The 22,650-nt window shown below is 32.1% G+C and overlaps 1 protein-coding gene across 5 annotated transcripts in view; it reads right to left on the bottom strand.

Moving 5' to 3' along the window:
- LOC118206052 (zinc finger SWIM domain-containing protein 7-like) overlaps positions 1–21,836 on the bottom strand; it is a 51,775-nt gene extending 29,939 nt beyond the window's left edge. The window contains exons 1-3 of one of the 5 annotated variants that reach the window (XM_085819735.1): positions 21,677–21,836; positions 21,371–21,446; positions 20,909–20,930 (exon numbers count right to left, since the gene is read on the bottom strand). In XM_085819735.1, the coding sequence (XP_085675861.1) occupies positions 20,909–20,930; positions 21,371–21,446 (98 nt within the window). In that variant the 5' untranslated portion in view covers positions 21,677–21,836. Of the gene's footprint in view, positions 1–20,908; positions 20,931–21,272; positions 21,301–21,370; positions 21,447–21,541 lie in introns of those variants that run through there. The other 4 variants (XM_085819734.1, XM_085819736.1, XM_085819737.1 and 1 more) reach the window with 4 other exon arrangements.
- Positions 21,837–22,650: the final 814 nt, after the last annotated feature.

Raw genomic sequence — 22,650 nt, 5'->3', positions numbered from 1 at the left:
GTCTTAACCTATGCTTCAGAGACATGCACTCTCACTATCATGGAAGAAAGAGCCTTGGCGATCTTTGAAAGGAAGATTCTAAGAACTATTTTTGGTGCTGTTTTCGGGAATAATACATGGCATAAACAACATAACTTCAAACTCTACAAAATTAAAAAAGATAAGGATATTAAATCCATAAAATTAAGTAGAATGAAATGGACAGGTCACCTCCTGAGAATGAATGCAGAGAGAACAGTCATTTCTTTTATTGGGACCAAATTTAGAAATGTCTGCATATATGCATGTATAGATGGATGTAAATTTAAACAAATTAAAATTTTAACAAACATGTATATATATGTAAAAAAGCAAATTTAAAGTTAAAATAATTTAAAAATGTGCACACATATAAAAGATTTAATTTTCAAACTAATCTACAATATCATTTAAATTCAGATAGCATAAATAATTCAAGTGCAAAACCAAACCATGAAAATAAATTCACCAATTTAGCAAATTAAAATTAATCTAAAAATTTTTTTTAAAATGCATAAGTGAATGACTGTTGAGCAGGCAGGAGACAGACTTATCACGGGGAAGTTGCCTCCAAACCTAACTCTCCAATCATTCAATTTGTGTTTCGTCATTCATGCAGGCAAGGGTAAAAGTCAAAACCAAAAGTAAAGAGTGAAGAATGTCCAAAAAGAAATACCTTATTGGTATTTCTAATTTGTAAATTACAAATTAGCAATTAAAAATTAAAGAACACACTTACATCAGACTAGAAGAGAAACACGTTAATGTGACAATCAAAACCGTAAAAACAACCTTGTATTTAGCATAAGTATATTGAAACACTCAATCGATTTCGAGGGCAGCTAAAGGTCCCTCCTCATCAGGAGAAAGAAATACCTAGAAAGAAGAAAAATAAAGGGGAAGGAGTCTCAGAAACATGTGGTTATAACCAGATTTTTTAATCAGAGTTACACTGGCCGCCTACTTTTACTGAGCCAGGCTATCTGATCAAACATATAACACAAAGGACAAGAAAAATTAGCAAAGTTAAAAATAGGGAGCGAGGGGCAACTGCACCTTCAAGCTCAAAATTTGACTTTGACAACCATAATTTTGACTTTGGGTCTGCAAAAATTATCCAAAAGGCTTCTTCCACAGGTGAATTGGATTTTCTTGAGGCTTTTCATATTCACAAAGATTTAGCATGTTTAGTTAATGATTTGAAGCCCAATCCAGTCCTTCCTAATGCCTTTAAAATTCTACTATCTTAATTCAGTTATTTTTGCCAATAGATGGCGTTACCTCCTCACGTTTGGTACCACCAGAGGGTATTAAAATCCGTTCAGTAGTTGCTTTCCATTATTCGAAGTTCAGATTTTGAGAGTGAAGGTGCAGTTGCCCCTCGCTCCCTATTTTTAACTTCGCTAATTTTTCTTGTCCTTTGTGTTATATGTTTGATCAGATAGCCTGGCTCAGTAAAAGTAGGCGGCCAGTGTAACTCTGATTAAAAAATCCGGTTATAACCACGTGCCGTGCTGATAAGGACCACGTGCTTCTGAGACTCCTTCCCCTTTATTTTTGTTCTTTCTAGGTATTTCTTTCTCCTGATGAGGAGGGACCTTTAGCTGCCCTCGAAATCGATTGAGTGTTTCAATATACTTATGCTAAATACAAGGTTGCTTTTACGATTTTGACACTTACATCACTTTGGGAAAACTTTTGCAGACCACAACGCTAATATAGTAGGTAAGTTAGAATTAAAACTTACTATTTACTTCCTTTAAGTATTTTTTAAATATTTTTTATGTAGTATTTAAGTATTTTCTAAATATGAAATTATATTTTTAAGTATATATTTGTTTTTTAAAAATTATGTATTACAGTCAAAGTCGTTAATTCGTAAACCCATATACCGGAATGATTTATAATCCGGACCTCAAAGCTAAAAACTTTCTGCGCATGCGCTGCGTTGACACATGCCCATAGGCGTTTTACGCATGCGCATAAGACCTTTACGACTGCGCATATGTGTGTGCGCGAGTGCAGAATACGTTTTCGCGTGCACGTTTAATGTATAAAGGACGGCATAAGCTAAAATTATCTATTTCAGTTAATGTTGATGATTGCGTTGTTCCTTATTCTTCGAATTGGATGCGGCTTATTATTTTTTGCAGACTGTAAGAGCAATGTTATAAAAGTAAACTTGAACTTTCGATTATGTCAAATAGAATTTCCGATGCTGAAGCTCCCAAAGGTATAAAAGTAAACTTGAACTTTCGATTATGTCAAATAGAATTTCCGATGCTGAAGCTCCCAAAGGATCTACAAAACGAAAGTATGTTTCGATGTCCATCAAACAAAAAGTGGAATTGCTGCAAAAAATGGATAAAGACATGAAGAAGGTGACAGAGAGGTTAGTGAAAACGAAAAAATTTCGATTGACAAATTAGTCGGTATTCTCGGCACAGCAATTACGGGACTTGAACAGCGGAACTTCGTAACTGAACAAGAAATTATGTCTGTTTATAGAATTAAAGAGAAAGTATTATCACGTAAAACGAAGCAACTTAAACAACTTACATTGAAAGAAATGTTTAATAAAGTAAACAAATAAATATTAAGCCCTTTTTTTTTTTTTGTAAATTTTGATACCCTTTAGATCATAATTGTTCTTTATTTCATAAATTATGGTTTCATATTTTTAATTTTAGAATTTCTGCATGCCATCTTACGAGATTTAAACCGATGATCTATAAACCGGAAAAATCGATAATCCGGAATCAATGAAGTCCCGACGAGTCCGGATTAATGACTTTTGATTGTAGTTCTTTTTGTTTCTTATTGGTTTATTTAAATTATGTCTAGTTCCTTTTTATTAATATGCATATTCGTGTTGGGGAGGTTTCTGTAGACAAGGGTTTCTAAAATGCATTGGTTTCTGAATTAATTTTTCTGAAAAATTAATTTTTTAAAAATTTAATTTTTTTAAAAAGTTTAATTTAATACTTGACTTTACATTGCTTATTTCTCAAAAGGCTTCATTGGTATTTTCCTTTTAGAACTTTAATTTTTTGAACTTTAATTTTTAATTGCTAATTTCTAAAGGTACCACTTTATTGGTATTTCTTTTCGGACATTCTTCACTCTTTACTTTTGGTTTTGACTTTTACCCTTGCCTGCATGAATGATGAAACACGAATTGAATGATTGGAGAGTTAGGTTTGGAGGCAACTTCCCCGTGATAAGTCTGTCTCCTGCCTGCTCAACAGTCATTCACTTATGCATTTTTAAAAAAATTTTTAGATTAATTTTAATTTGCTAAATTGGTGAATTTATTTTCATGGTTTGGTTTTGCACTTGAATTATTTATGCTATCTGAATTTATATGATATTATAGATTAGTTTGAAAATTAAATCTTTTATATGTTTGCACATTTTTTAATTATTTTAACTTTAAATTTGCTTTTTTACATATATATACATGTTTGTTAAAATTTAAATTTGTTTAAATTTAAATTTCATTCCTTGCAGCAATGGTGCAAAGAATTAATTAAATTTGTATTTAAATTAAATTTATTTAAATTCAATTCATTCTTATAGATGGATGTATATGTTCATGTATGCATGTATATGTATTGTGTGTATGCACAACCATCCATCCATTTTTTTAAATCCGGTCCGATAATAGAAGGGAACCGAAAGGTCCTTAAGGCCTTTAATGCAACTTCTGTTTGTGGAACATCAAGACAACCAAGAAAAGACGGAGAGTCTCTGTAGATGACGATTTTGCCATTCTAAAAACTAAGAACTGGAGGTCAATTGCTGGAAGGAGGGTGGAATGGGAAAGGCTTCTGAAGAAGGCCAGGGCCCACAAGGGGCTTCCATGCCAATGCTGATGATGAATTTATTTAAACCCTTTTCACTGTTTCATTAATTTAAATAATGTAATAAGTAAAAACTAAACTCAGTGGCATAACAGCCCTAGTGGGCCAATGCCTGTAGAGCCCTAAAATCAGCTTTCTTGACTGTGGGCCCCGGGGTGCGTAAGCACATGCCCTGAACAAGTGGTCAGCTTGGTCGTAGGACCCCCAGTGTTTAGTCCCCAAGCGAACTTGGTACTCATTTTATCAACCCAAAGGATGAAAATCAAGGGATGAAAGGCTAAGTCAACCTTGCCCAACCCGAGGATTGAACCTCAGATCTGTGTCGCTGCTGCGCGATGCGCTAGCCACTGTGCCACCAGGCCTCAAATAAGTAATACATTACATAAATTTTAAGCATCTGTGTATTATTTTACATCAATAACATCCTAGCTTAATTTTAATTGAACAGACATATGTATGTAATGCATTTAAAATGATACGAATAAAATCTTTTTTTAACTCATTAAATACAGCAAAAAATATAAAAGAATTTATTTAACGTCAGGTTCGATATAAATGAGAATTAATTATTTTACTTTTAATTGAAATAGAAAGGATTATACATTTAGACAAATAAAAAATAACTTCATTGTTTACTTTTATTCTAAAATTTACTTTTAAAATAAAACTTAATTTTTAATTTATAAATATAACTTAATTTCTAAATTCTATTGATTTTCTCAGAAAAATGGACAATAAAAGCAAATCTAAAATTCCATTACTGTCTAATCTTTGGAATATGGTAACAGGTAGTTTGGCGACATTTTGGTAAGGCGATAAAGGTTACTAGCTAGGACTTTAGCAGTGTACGTACACTGCTGGAAAAAAAAAAAAAAAAAAAATGGGACAGTGCTATATCTCCCTTTCTACTGGGCCGATTGACAAAATTCAAATTGCGTTTTTCATGTCTCGAAAGCGCGACTTAGGATATATATTAGATTTATATATAGCACTATTCTAACATAGGTATTTTGACACAAAATCGGACTTTTTCTTAAATAACATACCAATTTTTTTACATATTTCGATTCTACGACTCAAATTATGCCAGAATACCAAGTTTTGTAAAAATCGTAAGAGTAGTTTTTAAAATATTAGCTCTCAAAATTTTAGCACCTCAATGTTAATTGAATTTGGCAAATATTTATTAATATCTCTTTTTTTATTAAACTTTTTAGATTTTTTCTCTCACATTTCGAAATTTAGGTTCATTCCAAATAAAATTTATCCATTTTTTGTGTTTTATTTTTTTAAATTTCTATTTTTAAATAATTTTTATAAATTTTTCGAAAAAAATTTTGAATTATAACCTATAAAATTTTTACCATCATCTTAAAGTAGGTGTATTTTTAAGCATATCTGCAAAAAATTAGACTTTTTTATTCAAAATTTTCTAAGATATACACAAATTTACATATTTTCGCGTTTTGAAATTTGGCATCTTTTTTTTTGAGCGATAATAACGCCAAATGTGGTCTATGGATATTTGTTACACTGTATTGCCACAGCTATTTTTAACCTTAAATTTCAAGTAAAATTTTACGGAGAATTAATTATATGACATTTCTTCCCTGAATGAAGCGTAATAAATATTTATTAATATTATATGAAAAGGTATTTTTTTTTAAATATAGATGATATTATTCAAATTTTTAACTTTTTTTTTTTTTTTTTTTTTCTTAATTTCTCTTTATCTTCCTTTTTTAAAAAAAAATATGAGTAAATTTTTACCTTCGGCGTTTTATCGTCTGCTACTTTACTCCGTTTAAATCGAATTGTCTAAAACTGAGAATTTTCGTTTGATATTTATTTGAATTTTATGACATTAATTGCATAATTTATTTCTAAACAAACTGTTGCTTTTGAAGTGGCTGAAAGAGCAGCTGATACTATCATCCACACTTTTAAAGCACAGTATATTTTTATAGAAACATAATATTTAGAATAATCATTTTTATAAAAGTCAAATTATGATATAAACATACAGCCCTCTAGAGACTGAATTAATGCAAGTTCAAAGGTTATGTAGAAATGATCTGCAGCTACTTAATGGCTGGATAAGTCAGCAGATTCTGTGGACAAGTAAGAATAATTCTATAAACGCCACCCAACATTCAGGATTCAATTAACAACGAGGATACGATGTTTATTAAATGAATTTAAGAAATTTTAAAACATAAAAAACCAACTCATTTTTATCCTAAAATGTATTTTTGGGTATTTTCATTATATCCTTAAAATTCTAATTTAGAATGTAATTGTCAAGAACTGAATCCTAATCATCAGTAATATAATAAGTAATTATTACGGTTATTAAAAAATCCTTCTTATAAAGTAATTGCAAATATTTCAAAAAACTTTCTGTCTGAATGCAAATATTTTTCTATGCAAATATTTTAAATTTTATATTAATCAAGATTGCATACGATATTATTTATTTGCACTTCAATTCATACCGTCAGTTCCAGTAGAAGTTACAAATCAATTATATTTAATTAAGGATTGGATTGGATTATTTAATTATGGCAAAGCACACGAGGGCTATCTGCCTAAAGGGAGGGATGCCTTCGTGGAGGACTTTCTAAGGTAAACTGGCTCGTATACACCTTATACATGGTGAAAACCACGAAAACGCCGATGCGGCCAGCCCATTCGCGAGATTCGAACCTCGGACCGAACTACCAATGATCAGCGTCTTTACCGCTCGGGGGCTATTTAATTAAGGAATGACCATCTAAGTTTAGAAACAGCGTATCGTAACAGCATTTCAATTATTGGCACCGTATCTTTCATATTACTCCTGATTGGCAAGCTACATGATTTTTAATGAGTATTCGGGTTTTGCTAGTAACTTCCCTTGAAAATCGCGTTTAAACTAGGTTAGTTGGTTATTTGAACATAGAAAGAACATGGGAGCTATTTGATTAAGATGCTTCCATAGAGAACCTTTGTAAAGAGAACCTAGAAAACTACGAAAACCAACCATGCAGCCTGGGTTAGACTTCGCAACAAACAATTAGTATTTAACAATCTTCAAATGCTAGGCAACTGGTGAGGCTCCAATTAAATCTCCAATTTAATATTTTATTTGTAAATATTTAAAATATTGTTGTATTCTTAGACACAAAAAGCAGAATTTAAGTTTTGTTAACTTGTTAGTAAACTACCAAGCCGTAGTGAAAATGAATATTCAATTTCTTTTGCAATAATTGTATTCACTTAATAGTCTTGGAATATGAGCTAAAGAAGGAACGTTCTCGGAAGATTAAAGAAGTGTTTAAATCCAGTGATATTACGTTTATCTTACAAGCTTAGGATCAAAACAATTCTGCAATTGCCCGAGTAGTTGACTTGTAAATGGCTGTGAATTAAGCAGATGACTTTTAATCTTATGTTTTCAGTCAGAAAACGTATTCCAAATGTTTTGTATTGCATGACAATGCATCTTTTCATTATTCAATAACCAATCGGAGAAACGCTTGTGCTCCGAAAATAAGTATGTGTACTCAATTGTCCTGCATGTTCTTCAAATTTGTCTTCTTATGTTTTTTTCCTCCCCAAAACTAAAGGCCTCTCAAAGGAAAGTTTTTTGAGATTGAAGAGACAAAAGGAGTATGACATCTACTTTTAGAGGCATGTCAAAAACAGATCTCTACAAGCCTTCTCTCCCATTAGATGTTGTGCATTCAGACAAATAGTTGCATCAGCGTAAATTCTATAATCTATTTTTTGTTACACTCTTATTACTTTATTAACATACAGTGAATATATACTAAACCTTTTACTTCAGCTTAACTAATTCGGAATTTTTGACGGAATTGTTGTCGGAATTAGGACTTAGAAGATAAGTCAAATTGAATATTTCGATAATTCAATAAATTCATGGTCGAAGTTTCAATATTTTATTCTCGGAGGGAGGGGAAATTTTTTCAGTTTTGGTCTAATATCCTAAGTATATCTGCTTCGATTCTTTATTTTTTCCATAAAAGTTAAAATCTTACGCATGGTATACATATAATGCATAGCTTCAAATTAAAATTTAATAATATACAGGGTGGTTATAATTAAAAGTTCACTTTGAAACGGTCATAAAAGGAAAACTACTGGATCAAATGTTATCACTTTGTAACCGTATAAAGGATGTCATGGGAATTTATTTTCTGCGAAAAAAAGAAAGTTGGAAACCTCACCATCAGGGAAAAATGGCGCTGCATGCAATATTGTTAAACGAAATATGGGTCGGAATCTAACTTAACCTTTTGTTACACGGGTTTAATATGTTGTATACCCTTAAGAAACTTTGAAGTAGGCAAATTACCATTTAAAGGCGTTAAATTCGATAAAAGTCGAGTGCGCCATCCGTGTAAGTGAGAAATTTGTCCGTGAAAACCACGAATTAGCGATTAGAAAATGTGAGATCACAAATCACTCGCACAAGTGCGTACAATCTGGAAATCGTTTTCTTACAGATCGCTAATTAGTAATTTTTGAAGTCTGAATTTGGCACTAAACTATGAAGATACTGATTCAAAACGCTTTTAATCGATTTGAGCCAAAGAAATCTCTCATGTTATCTATCTAGTTCCATTGCATTCTCCTACTGCATTCGATTGCATAGCAGTCATTCCACACCGTTTAGTGTTGAATGACAGCTAGTATTATAATTGAACCATTTTTCTCTGAAGAGCAGTCGACAGCTGGACCACTGTGATTGCAGCTCACTTAGAGTCAATGTTAAAATGTTTTGTGATCAGGGTTGCCACTCAAACAGGAGAATGAAATTCCCTGACTTTTCCAGGTTTTCCAGGTGCGTTTCAAGAAAATTCCAGTTTATCCGCATAATGTACGTTGGCTACGCTAAGAGGTAAATTATGGTATTACTTGTATTGTGTAGCAAATTCACTTAATTATTTAATAAATCCCAGAGGACATTTATTCTTAATTATTCTTGGTATACTTTGTTTGATAATTTTGTTTACTTTTCCACTTAAGAAACTTAATAAAATTTAAGATATATACATTGGATAACAAATGTATGTTTTATTTAATTATTACTCATGATCATCACCAGTTCAACACGGGGCTAATCCGGTCCTTATAAATCACAACGCAATGCTAAATAGTTAGGTTAGATTTTAGGTAAATTTAATTTGTGTGAGGTATGTTCTTAAAAAGCACCTTAACACTTGAAAATACAAATATAATTATAATAGTTCTTGTTTTCTCCATTGAAGATTGAGATTAGAATCTTCCCAATCTGGAATAAAATAAGGCTTTTTTTGCAGACATTCTGCAGCTAAACGAAACAAAGAAATCTATTTTAATAAATTGAGGTATTTTATATTTAGTTCGCAGCATACATAAGAAAAAAATATGTGCATTAAATTTCGTGATGGTATGTCATCATACTGCTAGAATTAATTTCAAGATTATGCCAGAGAAAATTTCCTGAAATTTAGAAATATTATTTACTAATAATTAATAAATTTAGAGGGAAGAAGCAGCATTAAATTATACGAATAACATAAAAATAAAGATAATTACTTAAAAATTGAATTAGAATAATCAACGATATTTTAGCAAATATAGTTATATTACATGGTTAGCCTAGATGACAGATTACTATTTTTTATTTTACTGCAAAATGGCAAGGTATTTATTAAAAAGAAAAGTTTAAAAAGATTTTGCGGTAAAATTGTAGTATACGGTAAGGCTTTGGCACGATTTTGAAAATTGTCGCCAAGACCAAAATGACCCGTTTACTGCGCATCATCATGTCGCCAAATCCATACATGGAGATTATTTTAACCAAAAAACGTCTATGCAAAGAATCTCTAATTCTTTGGTCTATGTAAAGAAGAAAATTTTCCATACAAGTAAAATGCTATTACGCCGCTAGAATGCGGAGGGAAAATTTGCCAAGGGATTTGGCGACGGAACCTGGCGGCCAGAATTTCCCTCTCCGCGATGTGTACCGGAAATTGAGAAACGTGTTAAGAAGAAACGTTCTTTGACGAAAAGAAAGCTACGAAAATCCGTTTTTAAATTATTGCGAAAAATCCAAGAAGAAACGTTTTATCAAAGGACGTTTCTTCTTGGATTTTTCGCAATAATTTTAAAAACGGATTTTCGTATATTTCCCCCCCCCCTGAAAATTACTAACCTATGAATTAATTTACTTGCACCAAAAAATATTTTGTTTTAATTTAGAGTTTAACTACTTGCGCTAAGACTAAACTTCACGGTTGCCGTGCCGTGCGCTACAATATAGCAAGTGGTAAAGTGTCTCATTTACGCCGCTCCGCATCTGCGAGTGCAATCCAGAGCTGTAACTCGAGAAATAAACAATCTCGTTGTTAGGCGACGTGTGCACCATGTTATTTTCATTTTTGCGATAAATGCTTATCGACGTGGTGTTCACGCAGTTTGAGACAAAAACATCTCGACGTGCGTGGCACGTCTTTTTAGCGCAAGTGGTTAAAGAAATTTTAAAGGATATTCATTTAATGAACTCTTGATAACGTGACCTTCGAACTTCGACACCGGTTTCCAGCTTTGGCGGCAGATATATCACGCATGCACAGCTGTTTCCCTCTATGATGGAACGGAGCCACGTCTGTTGCAGAGAGGTTTTCCTTCTTTACAATACATATTCTTTGATTCTAACCTCCATGGTACCGTATACTAAGATTAAACCCATTTTGTTTTATACGAGAACAGGTACTTTCTTTAGTTCATGCACTGCACATGCGATTCTCGAGAATACTGAAAACCAAAAGTTGCGGGAAACTTGCTTTGCCTTTCTAAAAGGCAATCAAATTGGAAAATTGGCTCTATGCCAGCAGACACTCACGTGATAGGCAATTCGCCAAAAAAGTTATCTCTTCCGACGTCGGCGCAAAAATCGCTTTTTTTGGCGGGATCATTGTATGAACTTCCCTGACTTTTCCAGATTTTGACAAAAATACTTCCCTGACTTTTCCCTGAATTTTTTGGTCAATTTTCGAATTCCCTGACTTTTCCCGGTTTTCCAGGTAGCGTGGCAACCCTGTGTGATACATGGACTGCAGTAACGTGGCATTTTAGATACTACGATTTTTATGCAGGGCTGGGCCCCACCTCACGTGTGTCGCACAGTTACTTAGGCAACATTTCACGAATGAAAGTCTTATAAGCCAACACTTCCCCTCTTCCCACCAGACCTCAACCTCTGTGACTCTTGGCTATGGGGTTATCTCAAAAGCACTGTTTATGGTGATAATCTAAACGATTTGGCAGAAATGAAAAATGTGATACACTGACATGTCCGTTACATTCCTCCTGATATGCTAAGAGCTGCTGTCGAGAATGCAGTAACAGGATTTAACTTGCTCTCGGAAAATGCTGGACGCTACATTGAACCTGCTTTGTAACACGTTTCGGAAAATATTAAACGCATTTTAAACAGATGTTTTCATGTCTTTTTTCATTCAACAATATTGTATACAGCGCCATTTTCCCCCTGGTGGTAAGTTTCTTAACTTTTTTTTTTTTTTTTCCCGCGGAAAATAAATTTCCATAACCTCCTTTACACGATTCCCAAGTTTGATAACATTTGGTCTGGTAGTTTTCCTTTTATGACCATTTCAAATTGGAACTTTAATTATAACCACCATGTAAATTAAACTTTAAAAGTTTGACAGTTTGGTTCAAGTCCCAGCTTTAAAAATATATATATATAAATATAATCTTTTACATTAATCTTCTTAGAAAAAATGTTTTAAGAAGCTAATTTCCCCCTCGCGTTATAGATTGTATAAAAAAACATGATCTTTAATATGATTTAGATTGTTTCAGCCGATATAAGAATCGGGTCACTCGGTGGTGAAGAATAAACACTGCTGGACTGTTTTATTTCTTTGTCATTTAGCAAAAAATCTTTTAATTAAAATATTTATCTTTTGGACTTTGCTCTATACTTTGTTTATAGTTAAAATGTCTAGAAAATGAAAAGCTGTCTTCAGCTGAAACACAGTTGATGCAATTGATATTTTAAAAAATTGACAAGAATGCAAAATTTATGAAAATCTAGCAATCGAAAAATCTTAATTTTCTTGTGTGAGCACTTAAAATAACTGTAGAAGAAAAGAAGAAAATTAGGGAGAAAAGCGAGCAAAAATTTGCAGGGAAAATTTGGCTCTTAGACATACCAAAATGTTTAGTTGGACGCTTTTGAATATACTTTCAGGTTACTTCAAAGAATTTAGGCGTTCAAAGAGAAAACACTTGGGCGTGTACACCAGCAAATACAATCAATTGAGCTTGTGTTATCAGAAAAGACAAAAACGATATCATTGCAGATTAAAGTGAAGAGCGACTGGTTTTAGACTATATGGTTGTATAAATTTAAATTACGTTATAGAACATCATATCGTACCATAAAAGGAGAATCCCATGATTTTCTCAGTCGAATTATTTGAAGATTCAGGAGTTTATCCAGTATTGTATGTGAATGTCACCTAAAGGCGTTTTTTTTTCCCTCCTGATGAAACAGCAGCCGAGTGGTAAAGTCGCTGAACTCTGGTAGTTCGGTCCGAGGTTCAAATCCCGCGAACGGGCTGGCTGCATGGGCGTTTTCGTGGTTTTCCCCATGTGTAATGTGTATGCGAGCCAGTTTTCCTTAGAAAGTCCTCCACGAAGGCATCCCTCCCCTTAGGCAGATAGCCCTAGTGTGCTTTGTCATAATTAAATAAACCAAAACCTCTTGATGAAACCGGTCTTTTCTTTCATCTCATACCTTCAAAATGTTTAGCCTCTAAAGACTGAAAAAGACTCTGACCAAATATCGATGAAATGGATTGAACTGGATTATTAAGTTACGTCAAAGCAGGGTTATCTGCCTAAAAGGAAGGATGCCTTTGTGAAAAACTTATAAAGGAAAATCAGCTGGCATAAACGGTACACATGAGAAAATCCACGAAAACACCCATGCAACCAGCCCGTTTATCGGGATTCGAACCCCGGAGTGAACTACCAGTGTTCAGCGACTTTACCGCTCGGCCGTTTGTGGGCCTTTAAGAAATGGAAGGCGATAACTTTATTTAAAATGATTGTCAGAAATATCAAGATATTTCGAAAAGTTGGATGCTTTTTAATATACTTGCGGAATGCCTAAAGAAAAAGAGCAAGAATACAGTAGAATGCCTGAAGAAAAAGAGAAGAAAAAATAAATTTTTTGGGTAAAATTTAGTATTTGTATTTTTTTTAATTTAAAACTTTTTAATCTTATGATATTTGATTCTTACGATTTCAAAAATAAAATATTTGACTAAAATATGAATAACATTTAAGAAACCAAATGTAGGATAAAATTGTGTAAAGCAATCGGCACAATGATAAAACTGTTTAAAGCAGTGTATGCAAGTCATCCTAAGTTAAAATGTCGGTTATACATCTCTCTTATTTATATATATCTTTTCTGAATGGAACATTGAAAGGCGTGTTAATTATGCTTTACTGTATTTGCTCTTTTAATATATGCAGTTTTCAAACGCATCGTAATCTGGGTTACAAAGTATTCCTCCGAAAGAAACGCAATTCAAATAAATAAAATCAAATTCTGGAAAATTGATTTAAAATGCTCAGTTCGAAGGAATAAATAGAAAATTTTAAAACAATTATCTGAAGAGACAATGCAACACAAACAATTCAAATAAAAGTATAAGAATTTAAAAATTACCTAAATTAATAACTATGACAAAAAATATATATAAAGAAAACAATATGAAAAAAAATAAACGCTGCACCTTTATTTACGCAGTTCGAATAGGTAAATAGAAATTTTTAAAAAAGTTATTCGAAAAACACCATGCAACTTAAACAATTAAAATGAAATTCGAAAAAGAAAAAATTACTTAAAATAATAAGTTATGGTTGATCTTTACAATATGGTAACTGGTAGTTTGGCGACATTTTGGAGGTGATAAAGGTTACTACCTGGGACTTTGGTAATAATGTGAGCAGTACTCAGTTCCGATTACGCATTATTTTGCCTGAGGGAAATGAGAGATCATGGGATATGTCATGTGATATTAATGGACGAATTACGGTTCTTTAATCGGAAAAGGGGGGAAATCAGGAAAAAATGTGGAAATTTTGTATTTAGCTTTATTCTGTGTTGTGTGAAACAGTGTTGTTTAATTTTTGGATCCCATGGCCCTAACTAAAGTGAATTCGAAATGGGTATTTAGGCATTGTGATAAAGAGAAGTTTGCTTTTTATTTAGCAGAGGAAGTATGGAGAAAAAATTCGCAGAAAAAATCTTTCAATAATTTTATTGAATGAATTAGAAAAGTGTATCCACCACGTAATCAAGATTCTGAAGAAGATTAGGTAAGTTAGTATTTTTAATTATTTGAGGATATTATTTTTATGCATTGTTCTAAATGTAAGGTGGAAAGGAATTTGGTATTACTGGGAAAATTGTTATTAGCAATGATTTAGTTTAAAGTAATTAGGATTGTAAGGTAATTTTTATTAATTTAATGTATGTGCTCATTTATATTTTAAGAAGTGTTTTTGAATTTAATTATATTTTAATGAAATGATAGTTATTTTGTAAATTTTATGTTTGTAGGAATTTGGTATACGTTTAAGTTGAAATAAACGTGCATGCAAATAATTTAAATATTTGATACTAAGTATTTGTAATGCTTGCGGTATGAATTCATTGGTGACGTGTATAATGTAATAGATGATTTAGAGGTAAAAGTTTTTGGATATTTTATTTATTTTATATGTGGAAATGTTCATATTTGTAAAGGGTAAATACTTTTTCGCGATCAGGTAATTTCATATATGTTCTTTTTACCGGGTTTAAAGATTGAGAAAATTGTCATGTATTTTCGTGAAATTTTTCTAATTTATGAGAAAAAAGCAGTGTACATGGATATAGTGAAGAGTGTGCGCAATGCCATTTTTGTGCAATTCTGGGATGTTTTTTTAAGTAAAAATAAGTCGGCGTGTACATGGTTTATGTGTATGTGTTATTTTGAAAAACGCGTAAGGAGTATGGTATTGTGCACTTTTTCCCAATTTTGCAGTGAATATTTGTCATGATTAAGCAGTTTTGTTTGATAAAATTTCTAGCATAAGTGTAATTCGGCTAGTAGATTGTTGGAAGAAGTGTTCAGTAGATAAAAAGAAAAGAAACATGTCTTTACTTCGTGAAGACAAAATGGCGGCAGGGAAAAAAAAATAGAGGGTTGCTGTAGGAGAGTTGGTTGCCAAATTTTCGCCAAAAAATCACCAATTTACCATAATGTAAAGATCAACCTAAGTTATAATTAAAAATACAATATAAAGAATATTATTTGGAAAAAAGGAACAATGGTGACTTTTTTAGCTCTCATGGGAAAGGAAACTAGGTTGCCATATATTAAGAAGTTCGTTAAGTGAACTATTCTTGGCGCAAACTGACAAAATAGTGCCAACATAAATTTGTGAATTTCTCCGTAAATTTTGCTCCAAATTTTACAAAATTTCATATTTAGGCGTAATTTGAGTCGTAGAATCGAAATATGTAAAAAATTGGTATGTTATTTCAGAAAAAGTCCGATTTTATATCAAAATACCTATGTTAGAATAGTGCTATATATAAATCTAATATATATCCTAAGTCGCGCTTTCGAGACATGAAGAACGCAGTTTGAATTTTGTCAATCGGCCCAGTAGATCGAGAGATATAGGACTGTCCTTTTTTTTTTTTTTTTTTTTTTTTTTTTGAGCAGTGTACATGGATAAAGTCAAGAGTATGTGCAATGCCATTTTTGTGCAATTCTGGGATGTTTTTTTAAGTGAAAATAGGTCGACGTGTACATGGATACCGTGTATGTGCAATTCTTAAAAACGCGGCAAGCAGTTTGCGATTCTGGACTTTCTCCCAATTTCGCACATAATCTTCGTCATGATTAAGCACTTTTGTTTCATAAAAGTTCTAGCATAAGCGTAATTCGGCTAGCAGATCGTTGGAAAAAAATGTTGAGTTTAAAAAAAAAATTGCCTTTACTTCGTGAAAACAAAATGGCGTCCAAACAAAAACTAGCAGGTTGCTGTAGCAGGGTTGGTCGCCAAATTTTCGTCAAAAAATCGCCAAGTTACCATAATCCAAAAATTAACCACATTACTTTTATTCAGCTAAATATATATTTTACCAACAAAATAAGACAATCTAATTATCTCAGTACTTCAAATATTGATTCCGGTTTGAAATTCTGTTATACTTCTCAGGGCTGTGGAGTCGGTTGGGAAAATGGCCGACTCCGACTCCTGGAATTTTAATGACACTGATTCCTTCATATATATGTAAACATATACACATGGGTACACTTAATTTTTTTAATATAAAAGAAGTAATAGATGCTACAGAAAAAAAATTGATGCATAGCAAATTTTGGTACTATTCCGTTTTGAGGACCGTAAAAATCGCCAAACTATTGCTGATGCCAAGTGCTGCTAAAAATAATTGCGGCAACCCTAACGCAAGAAAGAAAATACTGTAATAGTAAATAACTATCTATGATTTTATTGTTTTAATTTAGATGAAAGGTTAATTTCATATAATACTTTTTTATTATAATAATCTATATAAAAAAAGGCTAACATAACAAAATGAAAGCATAAGAGTAAATAACTATTTCAGATCATTATTATAATTTATATATAAAAAAATCTGTGTACACCACATGACTTCCTTGTATGAAATATTAAATTATACGCAATTTTCCCACATTTCATTTAAACATATTGAATTAACAATTAACGAATTTTGAATTAAATCTACTTCATCGATAGCACTTAGACCACAATAGAATAAATGCACCCTTTAAAGTTCACTATATTATTTACTATAGCGACACTTCGGTGCTACGTTCACTTAACATCAATAACATTCATTTTACGACTCAGAGTGCACAAAAATTATATCATCTGAAGATTACCATAAGTTCTATTCAAATACTATAATAAATCTAAAACGATACATAAAAGAAATTAAGCAAATTAAAAAAAAAAAAAAAAACTTTTTTGCAGACGATTGAGCGCCCCTTACCTAATGCGTATGCGCTACTAATTAATTCAATTGTCACTTGGCAGCAAGGCAAAAATATATAAAATTCAAAATATTTTCATTAAAATTTTACAGCTATAGAAAAACATAAAACACCAAATACAGTTAAAACAATTAAAAAATATTTTTTACACTTAAAGTTACAATTTCTATATAAAAATAAGCTAATAACTTAAATGTTAATTCCATAATGAATTAAGCATAATTTAATTCGCACACGTTTGCTAGTTTTGGTGCTTTTGCGCATACATTTTTGCTGCAATTTTTTCAGGGTCCTCAAAACGGAATAGTACCCAAATTTTTTATATTAATTAGCATTTATTATGAAATGGAAAAACTGGCATTAGTTATTTCTAAGAAAAAGTGAAACTTCGGCAAGATCTTTGTTAGAGGATCATAGATCCAATTTGATAAACTTCAGAACTGAGAATGTGTCTTTCCACACAGACTTGACTAGGAAGAAGAGCTGTTACTGTTAGGGTTACTTCCTTTAACTTTTCAGGATAGATTTTTTATAAGTTCTAAAAGAGGTATCTTGCAAGAGCAATCATATTTCTTCAAAGGCTGTGTATAAATCTGTCTGGCTGTGTCTTGTTTGCATTTGTTCTAAAGGCTCTTGGGCTGATCTTTGGAATATGGTAACTGGTAGTTTGGCGACATTTAGGAGACCTAGACTTTGGTAATAATGTGAGAAGTACTCAGTTCCGATTACGCATTATTTTGTGTGAGGGAAATGAGAGATCATGAGATATGTCATGTGACATTAATGGACGAATTACAGTTCTTTAATCGGAAAAGGGGGGAAATCTCGAAAAAAATCTGGAAATTTTGTATTTAGTTTTATTCTATGTTGTGTGAAACAGGGTATACGTTTGAGTGGAAGTAAACGTGCATGGAAATAATTTAAATATTTGACACTAAGTATTTGTAACCATTTTTAATGTTAGCGGTATGAATTTGTTGGTGACATTTATAATATAATAGATAATTTAGAGGTAAAAGTTTTTGGATATTTTATTTATTTTATACGTGGAAATGTTCATCTTTGGAAAAGGTATATACTTTTTCGCGATCAGGTAATTTCATATATGTTCTTTTTACCGGGTTTAAAGATTCACAAAATTTTCATGTATTTTCGTGAAATTTTTCTAATTTATGAGAAAAAAGCAGTGTACATGGATATAGTGAAGAGTGTGCGCAATGCCATTTTTGTGCAATTCTGGGATTTTTTTTAAGTAAAAATAAGTCGACGTGTACATGGTTTATGTGTATGTGCTATTCTGAAAAATGCACAAGGAGTTTGTGCACTTTTTCCCAATTTTGCAGTTAATATTTGTCATGATTAAGCAGTTTTGTTACATAAAATTTCTAGCATAAGTGTAATTCGGCTAGTAGATTGTTGGAAAAAGTGTTCAGTAAATAAAAAAAAAAGAAACATGTCTTTGCTTCGTGAAGACAAAATGGCGGCGAAAAAAAAAATAGAGGGTTCCTGTAGCAGAGTTGGTCGCCAAATTTTCGCCAAGTTACCACAATCCAAAGATCAACCGGCTCTTGCTTATTTATTTTCATTCCCTTTGTCTTAGCCTTTTCAATATTATCCAAATATTTCTCAAAATTTAATTCATCAGTGGAAGAGGATGATAGCGACTCAGTTGCAATATCTGCAGTTTGACTGTCAACAGTCCATTGTTCTGAGAATAATTTCATTCTTAATAAAAGTTCATAGATTGCTTTCTTTGCCTTTTTAATTTGTCATCCAACAAAATTCGGGGTTTTGGATCTACATATGTTGAACCCAGCAAGATCTTATTGTCTAGCAAACTAGTTTCTCTTTTCTTCATTGAAGAAATCATTCCTTTTGCAATAAACCCTCCATTTCAGAAAGAAGAAACATCACATTCTTCCAGCCTTGCCTCTTGTTAATTCTTCAGATTGTAGCTTTTTGTTGACTATATACGATATAGAAAGAAGAGTTTCCAATTCTGCAAGATCATTCCACAGTCTTTCTGTTAGTGAAAAATTAGGGTTATCTACATCTTCTAACATTCTCATCTCCTGTTAATTCTTCAGATTGTAGCTTTTGGCTCTACTCTTATATGCGCCCTAAGATCACCAAATGCGGCGATATGTGTTCTGTACTGGGTTTGGCGCAATTCCGTGCTGTAGGATGGTTTGGTGGACGATGTTGTTTGTATGACAACCCTTTTGACGTTGAAACTTAAGACACGTGGTGGCAAGATTTCAGTCGCGTATTTTAGATTGTGTGGAAAGTAAATTAAGTATTAAAAGGTAGAATGTTGAAGTTGTTAAGAGTCTTTTGTTTGCGGGTGTGTTTATGCAGATAGAAGTGCATTTTTGGAATTTCTGTGGGAGGCAGGACTTTTAAAACGGAGTTTGATGTGTCCGAAATGCAGAGCTAATATGAGAAGTCGGAAGAAGAATGGTGTTTAGAATAGACTTGTGTGGGTTTGCTGTCAAATGTTTGCTGCTAAAGTATGTGGCTGTCAGCAGAGTTTAAGATTTGGTTTGTAGTTTTCGTGTCGTAAGTTAACTTTGGAGGAAGTTTTTATCATTACTTTCAAAATTTTGAATCACAGAAAGACATGTGATATAGCAAAATTGTGGCACTTTTGTTGACTGACGTTGTGTGACTGGCGAAATTTTATTCACGTATGTATTATGATAAGTGCATTTTATTTTGTAGAATGCTATGTTCATTGCTTTTTTACTATGAATTTCTGTTGTTATTTGAATTGTTTGTAATTTATTCTGTTGATTTGTGCACAATGCCTAGATTGTGCAATTCGTAGATTTTTTTTAAGTTTAAACAGAACAGTGTGTACATGGTATTCTTTGAAATTTAATGTTGTTATGTTAATTTATTAAAGCAAGGCGTGTGTAGTTCGTAGATTCTTTCGCTGCCTAGATTGCACAATTCATAGATTTTTTTTAAGTTAAAACATATCTCTGTGTACATGGATTCTTGTCAAATATTTTTGGTTAGAAACTTGACGTTTTTGCTATCTAAATTTTTTGTTTTTGTTTCGGATATTTAGCTTAAATTGTGTGTTCAAAATGTGGTTTTTGCATGTTTTTGGGGACATTTTAGGCTTAAAATTCGAAATATAGACAAAAAATTTAGTTAGTAATATAGCTCCGTGGAGTTTCTCGACAAATATGTTTGGCGAGAAATTTGGTGATCTGAGGGTGCATATAAGAGTAGTTCCTAGCTTTTTTGTAGCTATATACGACATTGAAAGATGGGTTTCCAGTTCTGCAAAATCATTCCACAGTCTTTCTGTTAGTGAAATATTTGGGTTATTTACATCTTCTGTAAAAATTCTTAATTCTAATAACCACTATATCATCAAATATGTACTTCTCCATTGCATTGCTCCTTTTCCTGCTCGCTTCCTAAGAATGGAATCAGTTTTGGGAGTTCTTGCTGCTACTGCTGCTTACCTAAATTGTAACTAAATGAAGCAGTTTATTCAATAATGGCAAATATCACATCCATTCTTCTCCCTTATATTTATTTATTTATTAATATGTCAATAAAATAGAAAATAATATTAATGTATATAGTCCATAAATAAAAATATTAACTCAGTTTGTCATTTTTTTTTTTTTTTTTTTTTTTTTTTTTTTTTTCAATTCACTTTAATTTCATTTCAAATTCAAACTGTTCAACCAAAAACTGGAGTTGGAGTCAATGTGTTTTTTTGGCGACTCTGACTCCTTTTACACAAAAATCTACCTGACTCTGAAGCCCTGATACTACTCAGAACAAACTGATGATTGACTTATTGCACAATATAACTATCAAAATAATAAGTACAGAGTACATTCAATATACTTTCAAAGAATAAATAATATCACTTACATTGATAAACTTTTTTCTGTTACTGAAAAGATAAAAAAAAAAGTTAAAATTAGAATATGATAAAAATACTGTGTGTACATTATTAATATTATAAAAATACAGCATTTCATACTAGGTTTAAGCCTAAATATAAGTTAGAAAATACACATTTTTGAGTTCAGAAATTTAATTTAATCAGAAGGTTATCTAGACTCTAATCGACTTGACATAAAACAAGCAGAGTCTCAAATCCAAATGATTCATACCGTTCACATCATAATGCCTAAGTACCATATTTTATAATTATGTCCAGATCATAAGATGTAACAACTACTTTCTCTATGGAAAATGGTATTTCTAAAGCACATATTTATCTTCAACTAACTTGGTGGGCACATAATAAAGCTGTTCCACTTGGTGTAATATACATGTATATATATATATAGAGAGAGAGAGAGATCATCCTAATGGTAATATTTTTACTTTTTTTCTGCTCTCCATAATCCAAGCGGATAATTTCTAAAAGCTCGAATAACGTCTGTGGTACAATGGAGTCCATCTAGAAAAAATGAGATAAAAGCATTTTTAAGATATAAGCTCCTTAAAATAATAATAATAAACTGCTTTATAAAATACAGTAATTGTTGACAATACGTTATTTTCTTTTCAAAACCCTGCTTGCAAGAAAAGTATATAATAAGAAAATTTAAGATAATGAAAATCCCTCATTTAAAAGTGCATTTTTTATGGTAGTATGTGCTATTAAAAAATATGAGCAGATGTTGAAACCTCTTATTTGCAATTCGAACAGAACCACTTTTAAACGATAAAACGGTCACATTACATACAGACTTGATCTAATTAAAAGAACCGGGAAATTTTTAGCTTCTCTTCACTTCGTTTAATTTATATGAAAGAACAGACATATAGACAAAGTAGACAGATGTCTTGTTTTGCACCCGCTAAGTCTTTCTGCACCGATAGGCGAAAAATCAAGCATAGGTGCGAAGGAAAGGTATATAGAAAGCGGGGATAATTTCGTATTTGAGGAGAGTAAAAACGAACTTCGTACATTTTGTACGAGTTCGAAAGGCCAGGAAGAACAGATGGGACAAAATAAAATTTAAAATAAATGGACCAAAAATAATAGAGGGAAAAAAAAAGGGCCTATAGTAAGAAAAGGAATAGAAAATATCCTAAATACGATTGTGTCCATGAGTGAGGAGAAGAAGCTGTCTTCATTTACAATAAATAGTGTCTCACAGGTGAGTGTGTTTGGTAATTGTGAATAGATGTGCTACTCGGGAAAAAAAAAAATATTGACAGCGTTAAAATGCTTCGTATCAAGGTATTTAGCATGGCATACAAAGTAATATGTATGCTTGCATCCTCAGACATCAACAAAAGTCATCAAACAAAAGTATATATTAATTTAACTAAAGTAACTTATGCTATTTTCGTTTCCAACATTTTCATACATTTTTCAAAAAACAGCAGCAGACAAACAATATAGAACCATATACAATACAAGACCACAACCGCACGCATGTTCCTAAAACGTACAGCTGCTATAGAGCTTTCGGAAAGGCGCTGCGATCACCGAGGCAAGCGGCTGGACGTTCGCAGCGCTTCGTAAAAAAGTGAAAAAAAAATTCCTTTCCCCTTGGGGATTATCAATTAAATTACTTTGAAATACTGATTTTTCTACAATACCTACACGTTTTCAAAAGTTTTTCAGTTGCGATATTGATGAGAATGAAAGA

Source organism: Stegodyphus dumicola, chromosome 1 (genome assembly GCF_044657685.1).
Source record: "Stegodyphus dumicola isolate Sdum_Otavi_A_Nest chromosome 1, ASM4465768v1".
Taxonomy (NCBI): Eukaryota; Metazoa; Arthropoda; class Arachnida; order Araneae; family Eresidae; genus Stegodyphus; species Stegodyphus dumicola.
This window is presented reverse-complemented; position numbering and strand designations above follow the sequence as displayed.